The 17,595-nt window shown below is 40.8% G+C and overlaps 1 protein-coding gene across 9 annotated transcripts in view; it reads right to left on the bottom strand.

The window, feature by feature from the left end:
• The window catches only part of rptor (regulatory associated protein of MTOR, complex 1), a 182,220-nt gene extending 176,811 nt beyond the window's left edge, over positions 1 to 5,409 (bottom strand). For 3 of the 9 annotated variants that reach the window (XM_037099484.1, XM_037099500.1, XM_037099506.1), the window contains exons 1-2: positions 4,898 to 5,402; positions 2,071 to 2,245 (exon numbers count right to left, since the gene is read on the bottom strand). In XM_037099484.1, coding sequence (XP_036955379.1) covers positions 2,071 to 2,238 — 168 coding nt within the window. In that variant the 5' untranslated portion in view covers positions 2,239 to 2,245; positions 4,898 to 5,402. Of the gene's footprint in view, positions 1 to 2,070; positions 2,246 to 4,897 lie in introns of all 9 variants that reach the window. The other 6 variants (XR_005075259.1, XR_005075265.1, XM_037099514.1 and 3 more) reach the window with 4 other exon arrangements.
• Positions 5,410 to 17,595: the final 12,186 nt, after the last annotated feature.

Below are 17,595 nucleotides of genomic sequence, written 5' to 3'. Positions count from 1 at the left end.
TCTCTAATCGAGGACACTCCACAGTATCAGAACCCCCGATCACGTTGTGGGCTTCATTAAGTAAAAATATGCCAAAACAACTGAAGGTTAAACGAATCCAAACAAGAGCCATCCTGAATTTTCTGACAAATGAATATTTGTCAGAAAAAGTGCACAAAAGGTAATGAATACACAAAAAAACCCCTTCATCCATTCATCGGTTGCCATTCATACTACTTTCACATCATTCAAAAAAAGATTACTTTTAGAAGAAATGTTTTCAAAGACATCATTTTGTAATTACTGCCATTTTAAAAGACAGATTCAAGCCCAGGGTCAGAGTTACATTCAAAATCAAATTCTTCCCCGCATCAAACACAAAACGCTGTCTTTAGTAGCAGCTCTCTGAGCCAAGAAATTTAAAAAAAAGGACACATTCTTCTTACAAGTGTACAAATGAGGGTCTATCGCCTTAAGTCTGAGCAATGAAAAATGTTCCACCGTTGATTTAGCGTGACTGATACGAATGCCCATTTCAACCAGCTCCTACTACCTCTTTTAAATCAATACCAGAGTCACACTTAATGATGCCTTCTAATTCAACAGTTCCCTGAAGCTTGACACTTGAGTGGGCACTGCATCGTAATTCCACTGATGTCCTAACAGCAGCGACGTATCACATTTTCATTTGGGCGAATTTCTACAAAAGGTACAGAGTTCCTGTGGGTTATGTATGACTACGCAGCATTTGCCATCATTATAACAGCAGTGCTCAGTAGCCACGAGGCACTGAGAGAATAAGGTTGGTAGCACTGCAGTGGATCAAACGACAGCTTTATGAGAGCTGAAATACACTGTGGCCATTCATGAGGGAAAGCTTTGAGGTTCCCCTGTCAAAGTGTAGCACGGGTAGCCTCCAGCAGAATAAAATGAATTGGCACTATAATAAAGACAAGGGTGGCCAATGATTTGCTGCTGTGTCCTGGCTGTTTCAAAACTAATGTCCTCTCAAAACACGGTGTGTAGCATCGTTGCGTTTGATTCGTCTCTTTAGTAGATTGAAATTCTGACAACTGGCCTTGTGGATGGCCAATTGACCAATCCTAAGTGCCACCACTTTCCTTAACACACCAATCACAGCTAAACACCAACTTGGACGACCTCAGTCATCTGTTCGCTGTGGTGCCTCAGCTGCATTAACATTACACACTGCAAGATGAAGTTCATGTTACTGCGATGTGCTTATTCACCTTTCTGGCTGAGAGTTAGATGAGTGACGATACCATTAAAACATATGTGCGGTAAAAATTAAGCTTCACTCGAGCATTTGGAGTTAAGCGCCATGCTCCAGGACCCCTCTGTGGTGGTAACTTTCACTACCCAGATTTCTCACCACGCCGCGGGTTTAACGAGAAGAGCGTCCGATCACAAGTTCAATTCTAACCTCTAGCCCTTCTTTTTCCTCAATTTTTTCAAATGCCAAAATTCCCCATTTGCACCATTCAAACACAATATTTCATCTAAGATGGTTCTTATCCGCAATGCTGATAGCAACTGTATAAATCATATTGTGCAATTTACCAAGTAAGAGCCACAAGAAGTAAATCATCTACTCAGGATCATCATCTAATTGGGTACATCACTCATATTTTGTAATTTTCAGAAATATGCTATACCAGACTATCGCTACACAGATGATACCTTAGAGTAGGACAAATATGTACTGTTGGTGCACAGTATATGTTGACAATAACAAAACTATAATATCACCAGGCTAATACTTTAAATATCCTGTAAGTCTGATGTGATGTCAAGTAATCAGGCAACATTCTTTTTTTGTTTGTTAGAATCAACTGTCCCTATTTCCTTTTTCAACAGTTCCATCTATGAAAATGAACATGCTCCCATCAGCAATATCTGAAAATGAAAATGCCACTATTGCACAAATCTGAATGAGTTTATACACTCAACAACTCTTGACATTGACAGGGCTGCAAGAGAAAGAGCCTCTACGAACTCAGACCACAACTCAGCACAAGGAGCATCCTTAACGTGCTAAATTATTCCAGACATAGATGAGTAGAAAATTACCCTGTCCTTCATCCTCCAGCTCTGTGCTAGGGCCTTGGAGCCTTCAATCTTCTCCGAATGGCGTTTCTTCATGAAGGCCAGCGGAAGTTTCCAGTCATTCATGTCGGCCTCCTCTTCCTCTGCGAGGCCCACGGCCGGCGAATGAAGCAAGTCTGAGTCCATTTTCATCAGGGCCCTGCAGAGGAGAGCTCTGTTAGTATCACATATTTGATTTGCTGTTGCTGTGTGCAGTCGTGATGGGAATTAATACAAAATAAATAACAAGATAATTTCAGTTGAGGCTACTCTTACAGCATCAAAAAATAGCTTACAAATGTGAAGCTTTCTACTAAACTACTGAATATCTTAAAATGAAAGATTTCAGTTGTACTGACTCTTGTCTGAACTGAATAAAATCATCATTTAGAGGAGGAATTAGAGGGAGTAGTTTCTTCGCCATGATGCCAACTGGAAGCATGATAAAAACAAAACATCAAGCAAGAAGATAACATTAGCATAATATTAGTAGACCTAAAAAATTATGTGATGCCTCGCTACAGGGATTCAATAAACATGAGACACAAATACAGTTGCACAGATGGGAACAAATATTAAGTACAGTTTATACATTTTAGAAGTGGGGCTCTTTCCTGTTAAGTGGAAAATCAAGCTTTGTAAAGAAACAAAAGTTGCTTTCAAATATTGCTGTGACACCACAATAGATAAAGAAATATGATATATGCCTCCATATTTTGAAATCTCCTCAAATGCGCTTCATAAACGCTAGGAATGGGCAACAATTCAAATATCACAAAATGTCTGATTACACACCTCGATACTGATGTTGTAGGAACAACTATTGCTACTTTCACAAAACACTCATATAATGAGACTTTTGATACATATTCATCAGCAGCACAGGGGTGTAGGCTAACCCAGAAGTTGGCATCTCCCTGATCCCTCGACAAAAAGCATATGGAATTTCTGAACTGGATTTTGGATTATTGACGAAAGTAAACTCAGCACCAGTTTATGATACTTTCATGTTTTGTTCAGCAAAATTTAACAAGCATAAATTAAATTGCTAGAAGAAAAAAGCTAATGTTAGGCCATAAACAGGCTATATGTGGTCACGTGACATAAACGTCACCCCTTACTACACAATTGATATACACACTTTCTGTTAGAGTTAGAATAGTTTGTAACTAAAATCAGCCTGTTAAGATGGACTAGTGAGTAGATGAGTCTCTGTGCTCGGTGTGATGATGTTTAATGTCTGTGACAACTTCTGGAGTCTTACTTAGCCACTCGTTAGCAACCACCACTTTTAAGACATGTAAGCACCCACAAATTGTGGGACCTTTGCTGATGTATCTTACACCACAGAACAAAAGATGTAATATCTTTGGTCTGTGGTAAACACAGGCCTTATTTCAGTCATTCAACTGAAAAATGCTCAGTGGCTTCGAGGTTTTAGGACAATACCCACTCTATGTGGATATAATGAGTAAGTGGGTAAAGAGAAGTATCTCAACAAGTTGAACAGTTTGGTAAGTTTTCCAAGACAAAATACAAGACAATATATAGTCTCATATTACGATAATGACGTAATATCTATATATCAATTTCCAAGCTCTACTGTCATAGAATTCCTTCAGCAGGATGTGAAGAATCAAGTGTCCACATTTCTGTTCCTCAGCTAGTGTGCTGTCAGCGATGCATTCAGGTAACGGCTCTGGAAACAAAAAAGGACACCAGTGTGGATGTCTTCTTCTTTTTGGAAATGTGAAATCCCTAAATGGCTGGTGAGTAGGGGTAGACCAACGGCTCCAGTCTATTATCTCTATTGGTGATTTTTCTGTCCAGTTGCAGATTAAATATTTTGGAATGTGCTAATCTGCTACAGCATCCTCTCACACAAAGTCCATCCCACAACACTACCTGATTGTTGGCCTACAAACACTGAAAAATCAAAATCTGCAAAGTAACTCGAAAGTAAATGCATCAAGTAAATGTTGTGTCGAGGAAGTGGCATAAAATCAAAGTACTCAAGTAAAGCAGTTGACAGTTGCACTTTTTTTCATCACTTGTTGGTCAAATTTTTTACTCTAAGATTTTAACTTTTACTGCAAACACATATGGGTAGCAACTATCGGTTTCAGCCTCCTTGACTTCTCATAACAGGCATCAGCCCTGAAAGAGCCTTATGGGGCAAGCCCTGCTGCTGAGTTTTCCAAGTGAAGTCCCCTTCTTCACCCCATGTAAGGATGGGTATGTATGAGTCATGTTTGCCGCCCTCCTGTGAACCTCGCTCATGAATGAAAACCACAACAACAACTGAAACCAAACACACTCACATCTGGATCCCTTCACGTCAACACTGAGCTCCTAACAGACAAGCAGCCTGCCTCCTCAGTGTAAATATTCAGGTTACTAGCACACTTTCACAGAGGAAGCACCTGGGTGATGTCATCGTGGGGCTCCAGCTGCCCACGTGAACACTGCTCCAGACACGCATTAGGAGCTAGCTGGGTTATGTGTTGTGTGCGCCTGATGGCACGTTCACACGGCCTGGCTGCGTTAGACTTGGCTCCACAGCCGGCACTATTTGCTAGCAGGAGAGTTAGCAAATAAACCGGCCAGCTAGCTGAGTGCTAGCAAAACTCGCGCGGCTAGTTTGACAGCTCTGACTACAGCGGTCGGCTGTCAAACTGCACGAGAGGCCGGTGCCATTAAAGCTTTTTACAGGTTGCTTGCGAAAGAACTTGAGCAGAGAGACAAGTGAGACAGAGCAGATGTGCAGAAATGGCGCTAGTGGTGCCAGCGAAGCGTGCAGATGCGTGCAGACCTTGGTGCGGTGGGATTATCAACCCGGGCTGAGGAACCTCTCCGTCTGCGAACGATGACAGATACGGTCGCACAAATAATCCTGGTCAAAAAATTGTAGGGCAGCGTCCACAGCCTGTATAGAATGTCAAACCCGTCAAATCCAAGTTGGACGGGTGCGTGTTTGCAGGGGAATCTGCGGCTCCTCTCCCCACGGCTCTTCGCTATGGGAAGGGGCTGGAGACGAGGCCCATCTTCACACGGACAGTCTGCCACAGCCACACGAGGCACCGGCCACACTTATCGATGACTGGGGTCGTATGGTGTTCCTCTACAAACCAGCGACCCTGGTAGCTGATTTGGTGCTTTGGTTTTCGCGGGAAACACACACAATCCCGAATACTTCTCCGGAGAGGCACTTCTTCAGCACTTCAGCAAGGGCGCAGCCATCTTGGGTTGGACCCAGAATGCACTGTTGGGGCGGCGAGGCTGTCATGAAACGTCACCGCTTCTGTTCCTGTCACACACCAAAATATAAACACACACACGGAGCCTACAGAAAACTACATAAATGTATTTAATGCGGCATATTATGTCAGAAATTCAAACGTATACATGTAACATCGATAATATTAATTAGGTAATGATAGAAAGTCATAAACTTTTATCCTTTCCATAAATTAATAAACAAGCTGTGATCAGAAAAAAAGAAGCCCCCCCAGAACACTGTTTGAAGCTAGAAAGGGGGCAGGGTCTACCAAATATAAACAAAAACAAAGAAGTTTGTTTATTTATTTTGTGTAGGCATTAAAGAAAAATTAGTCGATGATGATCTTTCTCTTTTCACTAAAATATATTCCTCAAAAGTACATAGTGCAATAAATAAAATAAAAATAAAGAAAGAAAGAAAAAATGAAATATTTACTACTGAGTGAATTTGAACATTTATCTTGCAGTGGCTGGGAATGCTCACATTCTGAATCCAAACAAATGCATTAAATAGATCAGTGAGGCAAGTTAGGCTATTATACATGTTGTTGCAACACTTTTTGTTGTTGAGTATACATTAACTTACATTAAACATGCATCGCACTTAAATGGATGACATAAGATTACATCTCATTGTGTTCATTTTTTATAGGAAATTTGATCAACACAATTATCAGGGAGGTGATGATTTAAAGTGAAACTCTCGCCAAAATGAAACCTAGGGTCTTTTTGTGAATGTACCTGAGTCAAATGTTTGTTTAAAAGCATAATTACGACGAAAGTGCCACTTTTAAGATTGACCATGATTTTGTTTTCATGTCAAAATCATTTTCATTGGAGTGCTAGGGGCAATTTTACAATAGCATCAAAGACACCATTTTTAAAACATTAAGAAGGCTCCACACAACATGATACTTTGCTTGTATTATCACCAGGGCCTCTACAAATGAACATGAGGATTGAGAACATTGTTTGTGTTCACAGAGTTTACTTAAAAAGTTTTCATTTTTCCACTTGCCACCGTGCTGAATCCATCCAAGAATCTCCAAATACATGGAGGTGAATTAAGATGGAATGCTCCTAAAGCTTAGTTCCATATAAATGCATGGATAATTCATTGTTTTGTCGTTAGAGAAAAACAATATCGACCTTGAAGTTGAAAAAGGAGCCTCATATAAGAAATAACGCGAAAATCAAAAGCCGGAAAAGTTGTGAGACATTGACTTGTGCATCTGTTGTCTCATGGTTTCCTGTTTTATTTTGAAATCTCTTCTCTCCTCTCGTTTCTGGTAACTTGCCACTTCCCCTTGTGTCTTTCCCACCAGCCTGATTGTTTCCACTGTTGTATCTGTTCTACGTCTCTCTTTGTCTGTGCCAGTTCATCTTGTTTTGTGTGCCAGAGAACCAGCGCTGAGCCTTTGTCTTGTCAATCATTGTCAAGCCTTTGTTCCAAGCCCCTGTCTTGTCAGGTTTTGTATTTTCTTTGATACCTTGTCTAGCCCTTGCTTTTGCCTGTAGATTTTTATTCCCTCATTAGTGTTTTTTTGTTTGTTTGTTTATTAGCCATTTTTTTCCCCTCCTCGTGAGTGATTTTCTGTTTTCTAAAATAAAGATTTGCTCACTTTGTCTCCTGAGTTGTGCGTTTGGGTTCAAGTCCTAGTTCAGTTGTAACATAGAGACCCAGGTGATACTACAAGCAAAGTTTCATGTTGTGTTGAGCCTTCTTAAAAGTGGCGCTTTCATCGTAATTATGCTTTTAAACAAAAGTTTGACTCAAGTACGCTCACAAAAAGGCCCTATGTTGAATTTTACCAAGAGTTTCACTTTAACTTTATGGACACTTCTGAGGCCAATTGTTGTGGTAGTTGTGTTATTACATGGTGTTCCTGGGTATTTTCTATTAGCAGCCTAATTTGAAAAAAAAAAAAAAAAAGAAAAGAAATATTAAATCAAGCTGCCTAGAGGACATTCATTCTTATAAACTGAGTGTACGTGCAAGGAGATTAGTGAATGAGTCCACAAAGACACCTATGACTACTCTGAAGGAGATAAAAGCTTCAGCAGCTGAGCTGGGAGAGACTCTGTATACTGTTACAACTGCTCCCCAGGTTCCTCACCAATCAGAGCTTTGTGGGAGAGTGGATAAGAGAAAGCCACTGTTGGAGAAAGCTCATTAAATCCCCACTAGAGTTCATCCAAACAGACTCCAAGGTCATCTGGGAGAAGGTTCTGTGGTCCCATAAGACCAAAGTGGAGCTTTTGGGTCATCAGACTAGATAATGTTTGGCCAACTGCAAAAACACACCATCCTCACCATGAAGCATGGTGGTGGCAACATCATGCTTTGGGGATGCTTCTGAGCAGCAGGCACTGGAAGGCTGCTGAAGGAAAAGGGTGAGATGAATACAGCAACTGAATGAATGAATACAGAACTACAACTTGTGAAAAAATGTATTTTACAGCAAGACAACAACCCAAACATACAACAAAAACTACATAGAAATGGTTTGAAGTCAACAAGGTGAATATTCATGAGTGGCTCAGGCTTCAATCCAATAGAGAATTTGTGGCTGGACATGAAAAGGCCTGTTCGCACCTGATCCCTGTGCAACCTGGCAGAGCTTGAGCAGTTTTGCAAAGAAAAGCTGAATAAAATTGCAGTGTCCAAATGTGCATAGGCCTGATTGAGGCCCATCCACACAGACTCAGTGATTGCTGCCAAAGTTGCATCTACTAAATACCTACTTGAAGGTGGTGAATACTCATGCAATCACTTAAATAATCTGAAATGAGTATCCACTTTAACATTAGCAAGTTTGTCTTTGTTTTGTAATTTTTTTGCTTATTGACCATGATTCCATTCATAAAAGCAATGAAAGGAGTTAAACATCATGGGGGCAAATACTTTTTACAGGCACTGTACATCAATTCTATACTAAAGTCAATTAAAGAAAACTCACTTTTTCTATAAAGCATTTTACTGCTTTGAGTGTTGCAGTGCTGTACTAATAAAATTGAAGGTCCTTATTTATTAGGCATGTTTATGATTTGATTATTTTTTTTGCAATATCTGTCACTTTTTTTAAAAAACAAACCTTTTATTTCCTGTAAGTATTTTTTTTTTTTTTTTTTACACTTTTTCTATTCATAATTTGTTCTATGAATTAGAATACAGTTCATTATGGGGATATATTTATTTATTTATCTACCTATCAATCGATTTGTTGGCATGGTATAAATTCGGACATCTATAATGTAATGAAGTGTATCATCCTCTCCTATATGTTGTTTTTCTACTATGCATTTTATCAGAAAATGTTGATACTTTGTACTGTTATATAATTAGGATTGAAATACCAGGTTCTGTATCTAGTCTTCTGCAGTCCTGGAATCAAATCAGTCAGACTTTATATTTACTTTTGATGTTATTATTTTTTTAATCTTATGATCTTATATAAAATGTTAATAAATAATCATCTACAGTGGAACTCTTTTGACTATTACCCATAAACGCTCATTTTTTTTAGGTGTATCTGCATTCGGGAATGTGACCTTGTTGGATTCTTCACTGATCAACACCCGATTATTCAAAGAAATACCTGTTGGCAATTAAGCTAAGAGCAAATTCGAAGAAGCTACATGCAAAATGAGTACGTTGCTCCTTCTTGTTTTTAATGTAACTGGTAATAAATAATTGAATATGTAGGTATTTGTTTCTCATACCGTTTTTTAATTTTAATTTTCCAGGCTGCTCAAATCAAACACATTTGCCCATTTGATTCAGAGGTGCTTTCTGGAGTTTAATAAGTACCCAATTAAATTAAAGTTGAAGTTTTACATAAGTGTGTTTCTGGAGAACGTTGTAATATCAAGGAAATACCAAATGAAATTAAATATTCCACCACTATATAGAATGTATTTCCCACTTTCCATTTCATCTTTGCAGGTATTCATGGGAAAGTGTCCTTGGTGACAAGTGTAGGGAGTTTGGCTGATTAAATTGGCTGAGAGCAGACATGCGTGACGTCTCCCCTCCATATGATGTGTAGAATCCTGTGCCAGTTCACCTGATAGCTCCATCAATCAAATAATAGCAGGGGGAGCATCTATTCAAGAATCCCTCTCTTCATGTGAGTGTTCTGAAAAACGCTTGTGTGTCATAGATGTGCCCTCAGAATGGTGGGAACCATAAATGAAGGGCTTTATGTTGACATTATTTTCAGCGTCCATTTTGGATATTGAGATATATTTTAGATTCACTTGGTTCTAGGGGAAACAAACTGTCAACACATCAACTGAAATCATCTTCTAAGTGAATAAGATGAACTTGTTAACAGCTGATTGTAGTTGTGGAGTAACATCATGTTAGCATTCATTTGGAGTCTCATTTCTGGCAACCTGGTTAAAGTAGGTTAGATATTTGCTCTTCTTTAAACTTTGGTCTCTAAATAATTTCTAATGGAAATGTCCGGTTCTTTAGCTGCTAAATACTCCACCATGCTCCCCAGCTCATTGCTAACTTTATCTGCCAGGTGATGGTGACACACACCAATTGATGGAAAACTCGTTATCTTATTCCAAATTTATATAGCATAGTGGATTGTTGTTTCATGTAAGTCCAGAAAGCGAGCATGATAAAGGTCAAAACCTCATCGATCCAGCACCATGGACAGGGTCAGCAGTCACTGAACTCACAAATGCAGGGAAAGTGTGGGGAGACTTGTGGTGTCTTATGACAATCAGGTTATATTTAAGTTGACTTTTTTAGTTTGGGTTTTTTAGTTTTTGCTTTGACATGCTTTGCACCCTTTGGATGGACTGCTATGAAATTTGGCACATATGTTCACACACACTGCGCACATCTCAGTTGTAGGTTGGGCAGCCAAACAATGAGCTCAAGCTCAGTGTAAAGCCAACAGGAGCTGCAGGCAGGTGATTACTCCCTGTGCGTCACTATGACGGACGTCTTTCACGTTGCCATCATCAATATTGATTGTATTCAAGGACGAATGTATCAATGCTTAAAACTAAACAACTTGTTTGTTCCTGTCAAACAATATGGTGGTGTTTGCTGCGTTCAGCCTTGCTTTTCTCAGCACCTGCATGAGTCAAGTATCACACTTTGTCCTCAACATCCTTTACTGTCAGCCTCACACCAATTTCTCAAGCAGCAGGAGGTAAAGGTTTGTTTTTGAAAGAAGAGTCATAGAGTGAAAAAGCTGTCCCATCTGTCCCTGACTCAAAATCTAGCACCAGTCTGTGAGTACTTACTCAGTCAGCCGTGACATTACTGAGAGCCCTTTAATTGGGAGAGTACAATCAACATGTTTACCAGTTTGTTCTTGGTTAACAAACAGGTTTGCTCTTAGGCCTTAATGACTTAAATCAAGCGCAACACAGTCTGTCTTGGGCACAAAGGACAATGCTACGTGAGATGGCTAACAGCTTTCTTTGGGCTGTCAGCTCATCAGAAAACATGAAAATGCTACACCAGATGGATGGAGCATGAAAAATATCCATCGCAGTGCGTTTGCCAGGGTGGTAATCATCGCTGCAGCCTATTGGCTTGGCCTGCAACGGTGCAGGAGCAATCTGGTGTGTCTGGTGAGAAATCATAGGTACATCTGACTGAATTTGATCCTCTTGCCTCCCAGTCCAAGTGTCCAATGGGTGGGGGACCAATCCAATCTCCCAGGTGTGATAGAGGTTGGGACCCTTGGGTGGCTGATAGCCAACAGCAGGATGTGAAGGAAGAGAAAATGAGTCTACTTTTTTCTCCTCATCCGCCCTTCGATCATGTTGGGAACACAGTGACGGGATCAACCAGGTTGGATCCTAGAAGCTGGATGAAGTCAGACGGAGGCAGGAAAAAGCAGAAAAATTGCATTTACGTGAATTGATTGCACAAAGGCAAAAGAGAATGATGGATGGATGGTTTCAAGGAACTGAGTGTTTCATGAGAGGAAGCTGTGCCATCATGTGATCCCCCAATGGGACGCAGATAGTTCCATGGCTTCTCTCCAGAAGGAAACTAGAGACACAAGAGCTGTAGGGAAGCATTAATCTCCGTCTCTCGTGCTCTTATGTCTCATGAAGAAACATCTTTACAAGACCTTTTATGCTCAGCAACTTATTGTAATTCTCCACCGTTGTAATTCAAGGTCAATTTGGAGTTAAAAAAACACACATTTTAACATTTAAATTCATGAATTGATGTAATACCCTCAAACCCCTCCAAAATCTGTGCGAGTTTCATGGGAGGAAAAAATCTTATTTTGAGCTTTTTCTGTGTTCAACAAAAAAGGCCGGACTCTGTCGGCCCTAATCCTACACCCCTAGTTGTTTTCATGCCAAGTCTATAGTACATCAATAAAAACACTGCTGCAGTGATTAATGCGTTGTTCTCTGTGGCATAATAATGATCAGTATTTACTCTCTGAGCAGCTCCAGTGAAAACCTCAGCCTTCATAACTCACACTCAAGGTTGTCGGAGAATATGAATTGTAAATCAAGTCCCCAACTGAAGTTTGTAAGACGATGATTGCTGCAGCGTGGGCTTTAAATGGTATTCACTGGAGGTTTATGTTTACATAGACATCAAATTATTTTCTTGGCTGTCAGAAGCTGTAGTGAGATACATAGGCTGACACTGACTGACAAACAAATGCAGGTTTGAGTTGAAGCTGCAGGCCGTGGCTGGGTGCCAGCAGCTGCAGCTGGAGGTGCAGCTGACTTGAGCTGGTTGTAAATTGAAGCTGAGGCTAACTAGGGCTGTAGGTGAATTTGAGACAAGGGCTGCTACACTTCCTGGAAATTGTAGTCAGTAGCTGAGTGAAAGCTGTTTGAGACGGGTTGCGCAACCACCCAAAATACAGTAGAAATGAATGGAATTTCATTTGTGCTGTCCCTGTCATGCTGGATGATCCACACTTTCATTTAATTATGAAGTTCACCAAAGGCTCAAATTAAAAAAGCATATGGATCAAATCAGCGAAATGATCAAGGTCCCGAGTTATAGTTTTGTGACTTCTGTTTTCTGTAGAAAGTTCAGCTTTGTGTATCATATTTTACCTTCCACTTACTAACTTTGTTTTCCCGCCCTTTTTTTATCCCGCTCACCTGTGTTCACTTAGTTAATCATCCCCGTGTTTTTAAACCTGTGTTTTCCCCTCACTCTTTGTTGGGTCATCTGTGTGTCCTGTGTCTGTTCCTAGTCGCTCTGTGTTCCTGCTGTTTTCCCCATGGCTTTATGGTTTGTCCAACATTTTTGTATTACTGTTTAGTTTTCTTGGATTCTAACATAACTAGATAATGCTATTTGGATACAGTTAATGATGACAACAATGTTCTCAAAGTACATAATATCTAAACCTGTTGTTGGGCAGCTAGCTAACCAGGGCTAGCTAGCACACAGCCCCTGAACCAAAGAAAAGAGCCTCTGCAGCAGCAGTAGATTCAAGGACTGACTGTCAGGCTATTTAGGCTTTCAGACTGAGGTGTGTTTGTGACCACTGTTAAGTTCTGTATTATTAGACTTAAGGAACTAGAAGAGCTTGTTGAACATAGTGAACTAGCCACCAACAAGAGAACTACAGCAGTCTGTTGGCATAGTCAGGCAGTGCGTGTTCATGTGTTTTGGAGTGTCTCTGGGATTGCTTAGGTTGGATGAATTCAAACTATCAGTTTTATCTTGCATATCCAGCATTAACTTATGAAAAGTACTAATTGCCCAGTAAAATATCCATGACAGTAATACTATTATATCTGCTGTTGGATTAATATTACTGGTGCATTGATGTGCATGTTGAATTTTAGTGATGTTTGAGGTTTAGCTGTTTTCAGATATTTTATATATTCTTTGGTAGGGTAATCTGACAAGGCCGAAGGCATTAGCTGGGAATGCAGATAGCTGGCAGTGGCTGCAATCGGAGGCTGGAGGCAAAGGGAGCAGGAAACCTGGTGGTAAAAAAGGTTGTTGATGTGTGGCTCTAGGTGCCAATAGAGGCTGCAGGCTACGACTGGACCTGTACTGGCACTGAGGTACTGTGACAGGCATAGTAAAACACAGAAAACATTAAATATGTTTAAAGCAAAAAAAAAGTACTTTCATAAAATGTAGGTTTGATCTATCTTGGCATAATACAAAGCTGCTGACAGAAATGGGGACAGAAGCTCGCAGTCAAAAGCTGTAGATTGATGCTGGCACCGTGGTGCAGAACAAAAAAACCACAACAAATATCAGCACATTAGTAAAACAACATATTGGATGTATCCTGTTCAGTAAAGGCGATTGGTGGAGTTTGGTGAGCCTGGCTTCTAAGGCCTGAACACAGAGGTTGCAGGCTGAACCTTGGACTCAGCCTTGGACCACCTGTAGGTGGCTTTGTGAGGCCACAGGTACAGGGGAGGGCCAAGACTTCCTACTGATGTGTTCAGGTAAAGGAGGAGGTAGAGAGAGCAGAGGATGGTTGCTTCATACTGTAGATAGTAGCTGGGAATGACTGACTGGAGACTGGTTCTCAGAGATTTTAGGTGGAGGCTGGAGCTTAAACTGGAAGAAGCGGGTGGAGGGGTGTGCCACATATGGCTACATGAGGCAACACTGTGGCAGCCGCTTGTTGACAAATGCTGTATTTGGAGAACAGGGATGCCCATGGCAGGTGGATGAGGGTGTTGAAGTTAGAAATTAGTGCTTCTGTCAGCTGCTAATACTTACAGATTTACCTCAGGCTGAAACATCTGTCTGTCAGAGGCTGTAGGCAGAGCTAGATCATAGCAGACTGATGGAGCTGTAGGTGTAGCTCAGTATCAGATGGAGGCAGGTGGTAGTTGCCGGTACAACTTGATGCTGTCTGTTGGAACTAGTAAGTGGAGGTTGGAGAGGAGGCATGCAGACTTTGGACTTTGGTGGGGTTGGCTGCCAAGGCCTGAAAACAGAGGCTGAAGCTGATAGAGGTTAGTGGCTTTAGTTGGGGGTTGACGTATAGCTTCAAAAAAAACTTTGGTGGACTCTGGGCTGTAGGTGTTGTAGGCGTGTGAATCTGCATTCATGTTCTACTGGCTTATTTGGAGTTATTATGAAACTAATTTGGGTTTCGATCTCTGAGAGGAATCTGAATAAACATTTTTTCGTCTTAAACTATTTACATTTCATCTCGTAGGGATACTTAGTTTCAGTTAGCTTTGTTATGTTTACTTCTAGACTCCCGTGGGCCTAGTTCACCTGAGATGTTCACATAAATAAAAGGAGGAAAGATTCCTTCTCCAATCAGTTTAATAGATGTCGGAGTCCAACGTAGATGGTCACGTTTCTCCCACAGGTGCTGTTTAATCCTGTTTAAGGAGGATCATCAGATGTGTCTCACTCTTTAGGACAACATGGTCATGGACACCAGGTGGGAGGGATGGAGGCGAACCTGAAGGAGGTCGGGGGCAGTGGGCGATGATTGGGTCATTGGGATGAACTGCACATGTTGAGGAGTAGGTGCTGAACACTGGGGCCGGGGGATGAAACTCTGGACATGAAGAAGGTTAAAAGCACACAGTTGCTGTTATAGAGATGTCTTTACACATGTTTTAACAGAACACTTTTATACTGTATACACTTCACAGCTCCATTGTGTTAAATTGAAAGACATCTCACAAGTTCTGTCCATTTTACAGCCACTTATATTTCTTTTTTTCCAGTCAACAAACTATATGAAGTGTGCTTTAATTTAGATAAAAGCTAGTGTTTACCTGGTCAAAGCTGCCTGCCAGTTGGTCCTGAAGCGGGGCTGCAAGCAGTCCTATCCTCCAAACAAACAGGCACAAAACACTGCAACAATACACACACAGCAACCACTAAAGTGAGATGTTAATTGAATTCATTATTTCCTGAACATGCAGTATTGTGCCATGGACTGCATAAAAATGCCATCTGCTGGAAATAATTAAGTGCAAGTACTTAAGAATCATACTTCAACTTAATTTCAGAGAATCACCACATGCCGTACCACACACAGGGCAGGAAGACCACATTTTTGGATATGTTTGTGATGATTATCTGAAAATGCAAAGGAAGGCATAATTCCCAGCATGGACATGCTTTTTATTGCTCTATATACATACTTTGATAACTGTAAGGAAGCTAACAGAGTTCAAGGCAGTTTGACTCAAGGACAGATTGGCTACAGGGGAAAAACACCCTGCAGCCTGCAGCCTACAACAATCACTGGTATTTAAAATCTAACTACATGTCACAGAGATGTTTAGTGATGAGGTAATGTATTAATGGTTTATTTAAACTGCATCAAGTCCCGTTTGTCAGCTTCCTTCCTCACTCTCTGACTCTTGTGGAAGTTGTTGCAACAGACAGATGAAACGCAGTGGTACTTTGAATAAATCATAGATTGAATATTGTTGGAAACATTTGGGATAATGTAAGTGCACAGCTCAATGAAAAAATAGACCTACACTAACCAGTCAAAAGTTTGGAGACACCTTCTAATTCAATGTTTTCTCGTAGATTAAAGGGTTAAACAAACAGAATATGTTTTATATTTCAGATCCTTCGAAGTAGCCACCCTTTGCTTTGATGACAACTTTGGACACTCCTGACATTCTCTCTGTCCAATTCAGCAGTCTTGAAGGAGTTCCCAGAGGTGCTGATCACTTGTTGGCTGCTTAGCCTTAACTCTGTTATCCAACTCATCCCTAAACCATCTCAACTGGGTTTAGGTTGAGTGATTGTGGAGGCCATGTCATCTGGCGCAGCACTCCATCACTCTCCGTCTTGGTCAAATAGCCCTTACACAGCCTGGAGGTGTGTTTTGGGTCATTGTCCTGTTGAAAATCAAATGATGGTCCGACTAAATGCAAACCGGATGGGATAGCATGTCACTGCAGCATGCTGTGGTAGCCATGCTGGTTAAGTGTGCCTTGAATTTTGAATAAATCACCAACAGTGTCACCAGCAAAGCAGCCCCACACCATCACACCCCCTCCTCCATGCTTCACGGTGGGAACCACGCATGTACAAACCATCCACTTGCCTTTTCTACGGCTCACAAAGACATGGTGGGTGGAACCGAAAGTCTCAGACCAAAGTTCAGACTTCCACTGTTCTAATGTCCATTCCTTGTGTTTCTTGGCCCAGTCATTTTTTTTCTTGTTGTACTTCCTCATTAATTGCTTCTTTTTGCAAATTTGGGCATGAAGGCCGGATTCAGGCAGTCTCCTCTGAACAGTTGATGTTGAGACGTGGCTGCTACTTGAATTTATGTGGGCCCTAATCTGAGGTGCTGTTGTGGTATATAGATACACTGCATGTCCTTTGCAAGTTTTTATAATCAAACTTTTGACCACGACCGTAATGTGATCATGATAACTTGTGTCTGAAATGTGTTGCTATATGCTACCTGTACAACATCAACTAGCACACTGTCAAAGTCAGCAATTAGCTGGTGAACAGAGTGGAACATTTAGCAGCTAAACAGCCAGATAATTCCCTCAGGAGTTGGTGCAGACTAAACCAGAGCTCAGGGAAAGTGAATATTTGAAACAGATTCATCACTTGGACCGATACATGCATATAGATGAGCATTTATCTGTATCTGCTGGTTGTAAAAAAAAAAAAAAAAAGGCAACTACTTACAGGTTAGCTATGTCCCTGCAGAAGGTGACAAAATGTATATCTTGACGATCAAGGGTCCAATGGACAAAGCTGTCCGCTGTTCACTTGGTCATCACAAATGATCAATATAAAAGCTCAGCTCAGTGAGGTAAGCTACAGTTGTTATCATGATGTTTGCTGTTACATGATGATTGTGCTGTTGCATTGTTGAATATTTCAGCACACAGCAACACGCAGAAGCGACAGATATGCTTTGAACGCAGCTTTTAAAGCATTACTGTATCTGACAACCGCACTCTTATTAAAACCTACCAAACCGCTTTGTCAATAATTAGCTTTGAGAGATATAAATTATCTCCATACTCATGCAATTCCTCTGTAATTGCCAGCAGCTTTTCCTGACAAGATAATCGATAGCCACTTACACAGGTACCTATTCATTCATGACCGTACAGGCTTCGTGGAGTAAACATCCTCCAGACATGTCTCCATTTACCCTTGATCAATGAGTTCATATTATACCAGACAACACCCAGTCAATTGAATGAATGTGGGTGTCTACCGTGTGTGTCTTCCTCCCAGCAAAATGAATGTACATGACGCTTATTGAGAGACTA

Source organism: Acanthopagrus latus, chromosome 1 (assembly GCF_904848185.1).
Source record: "Acanthopagrus latus isolate v.2019 chromosome 1, fAcaLat1.1, whole genome shotgun sequence".
Classification (NCBI taxonomy): domain Eukaryota; kingdom Metazoa; phylum Chordata; class Actinopteri; order Spariformes; family Sparidae; genus Acanthopagrus; species Acanthopagrus latus.
This window is presented reverse-complemented; position numbering and strand designations above follow the sequence as displayed.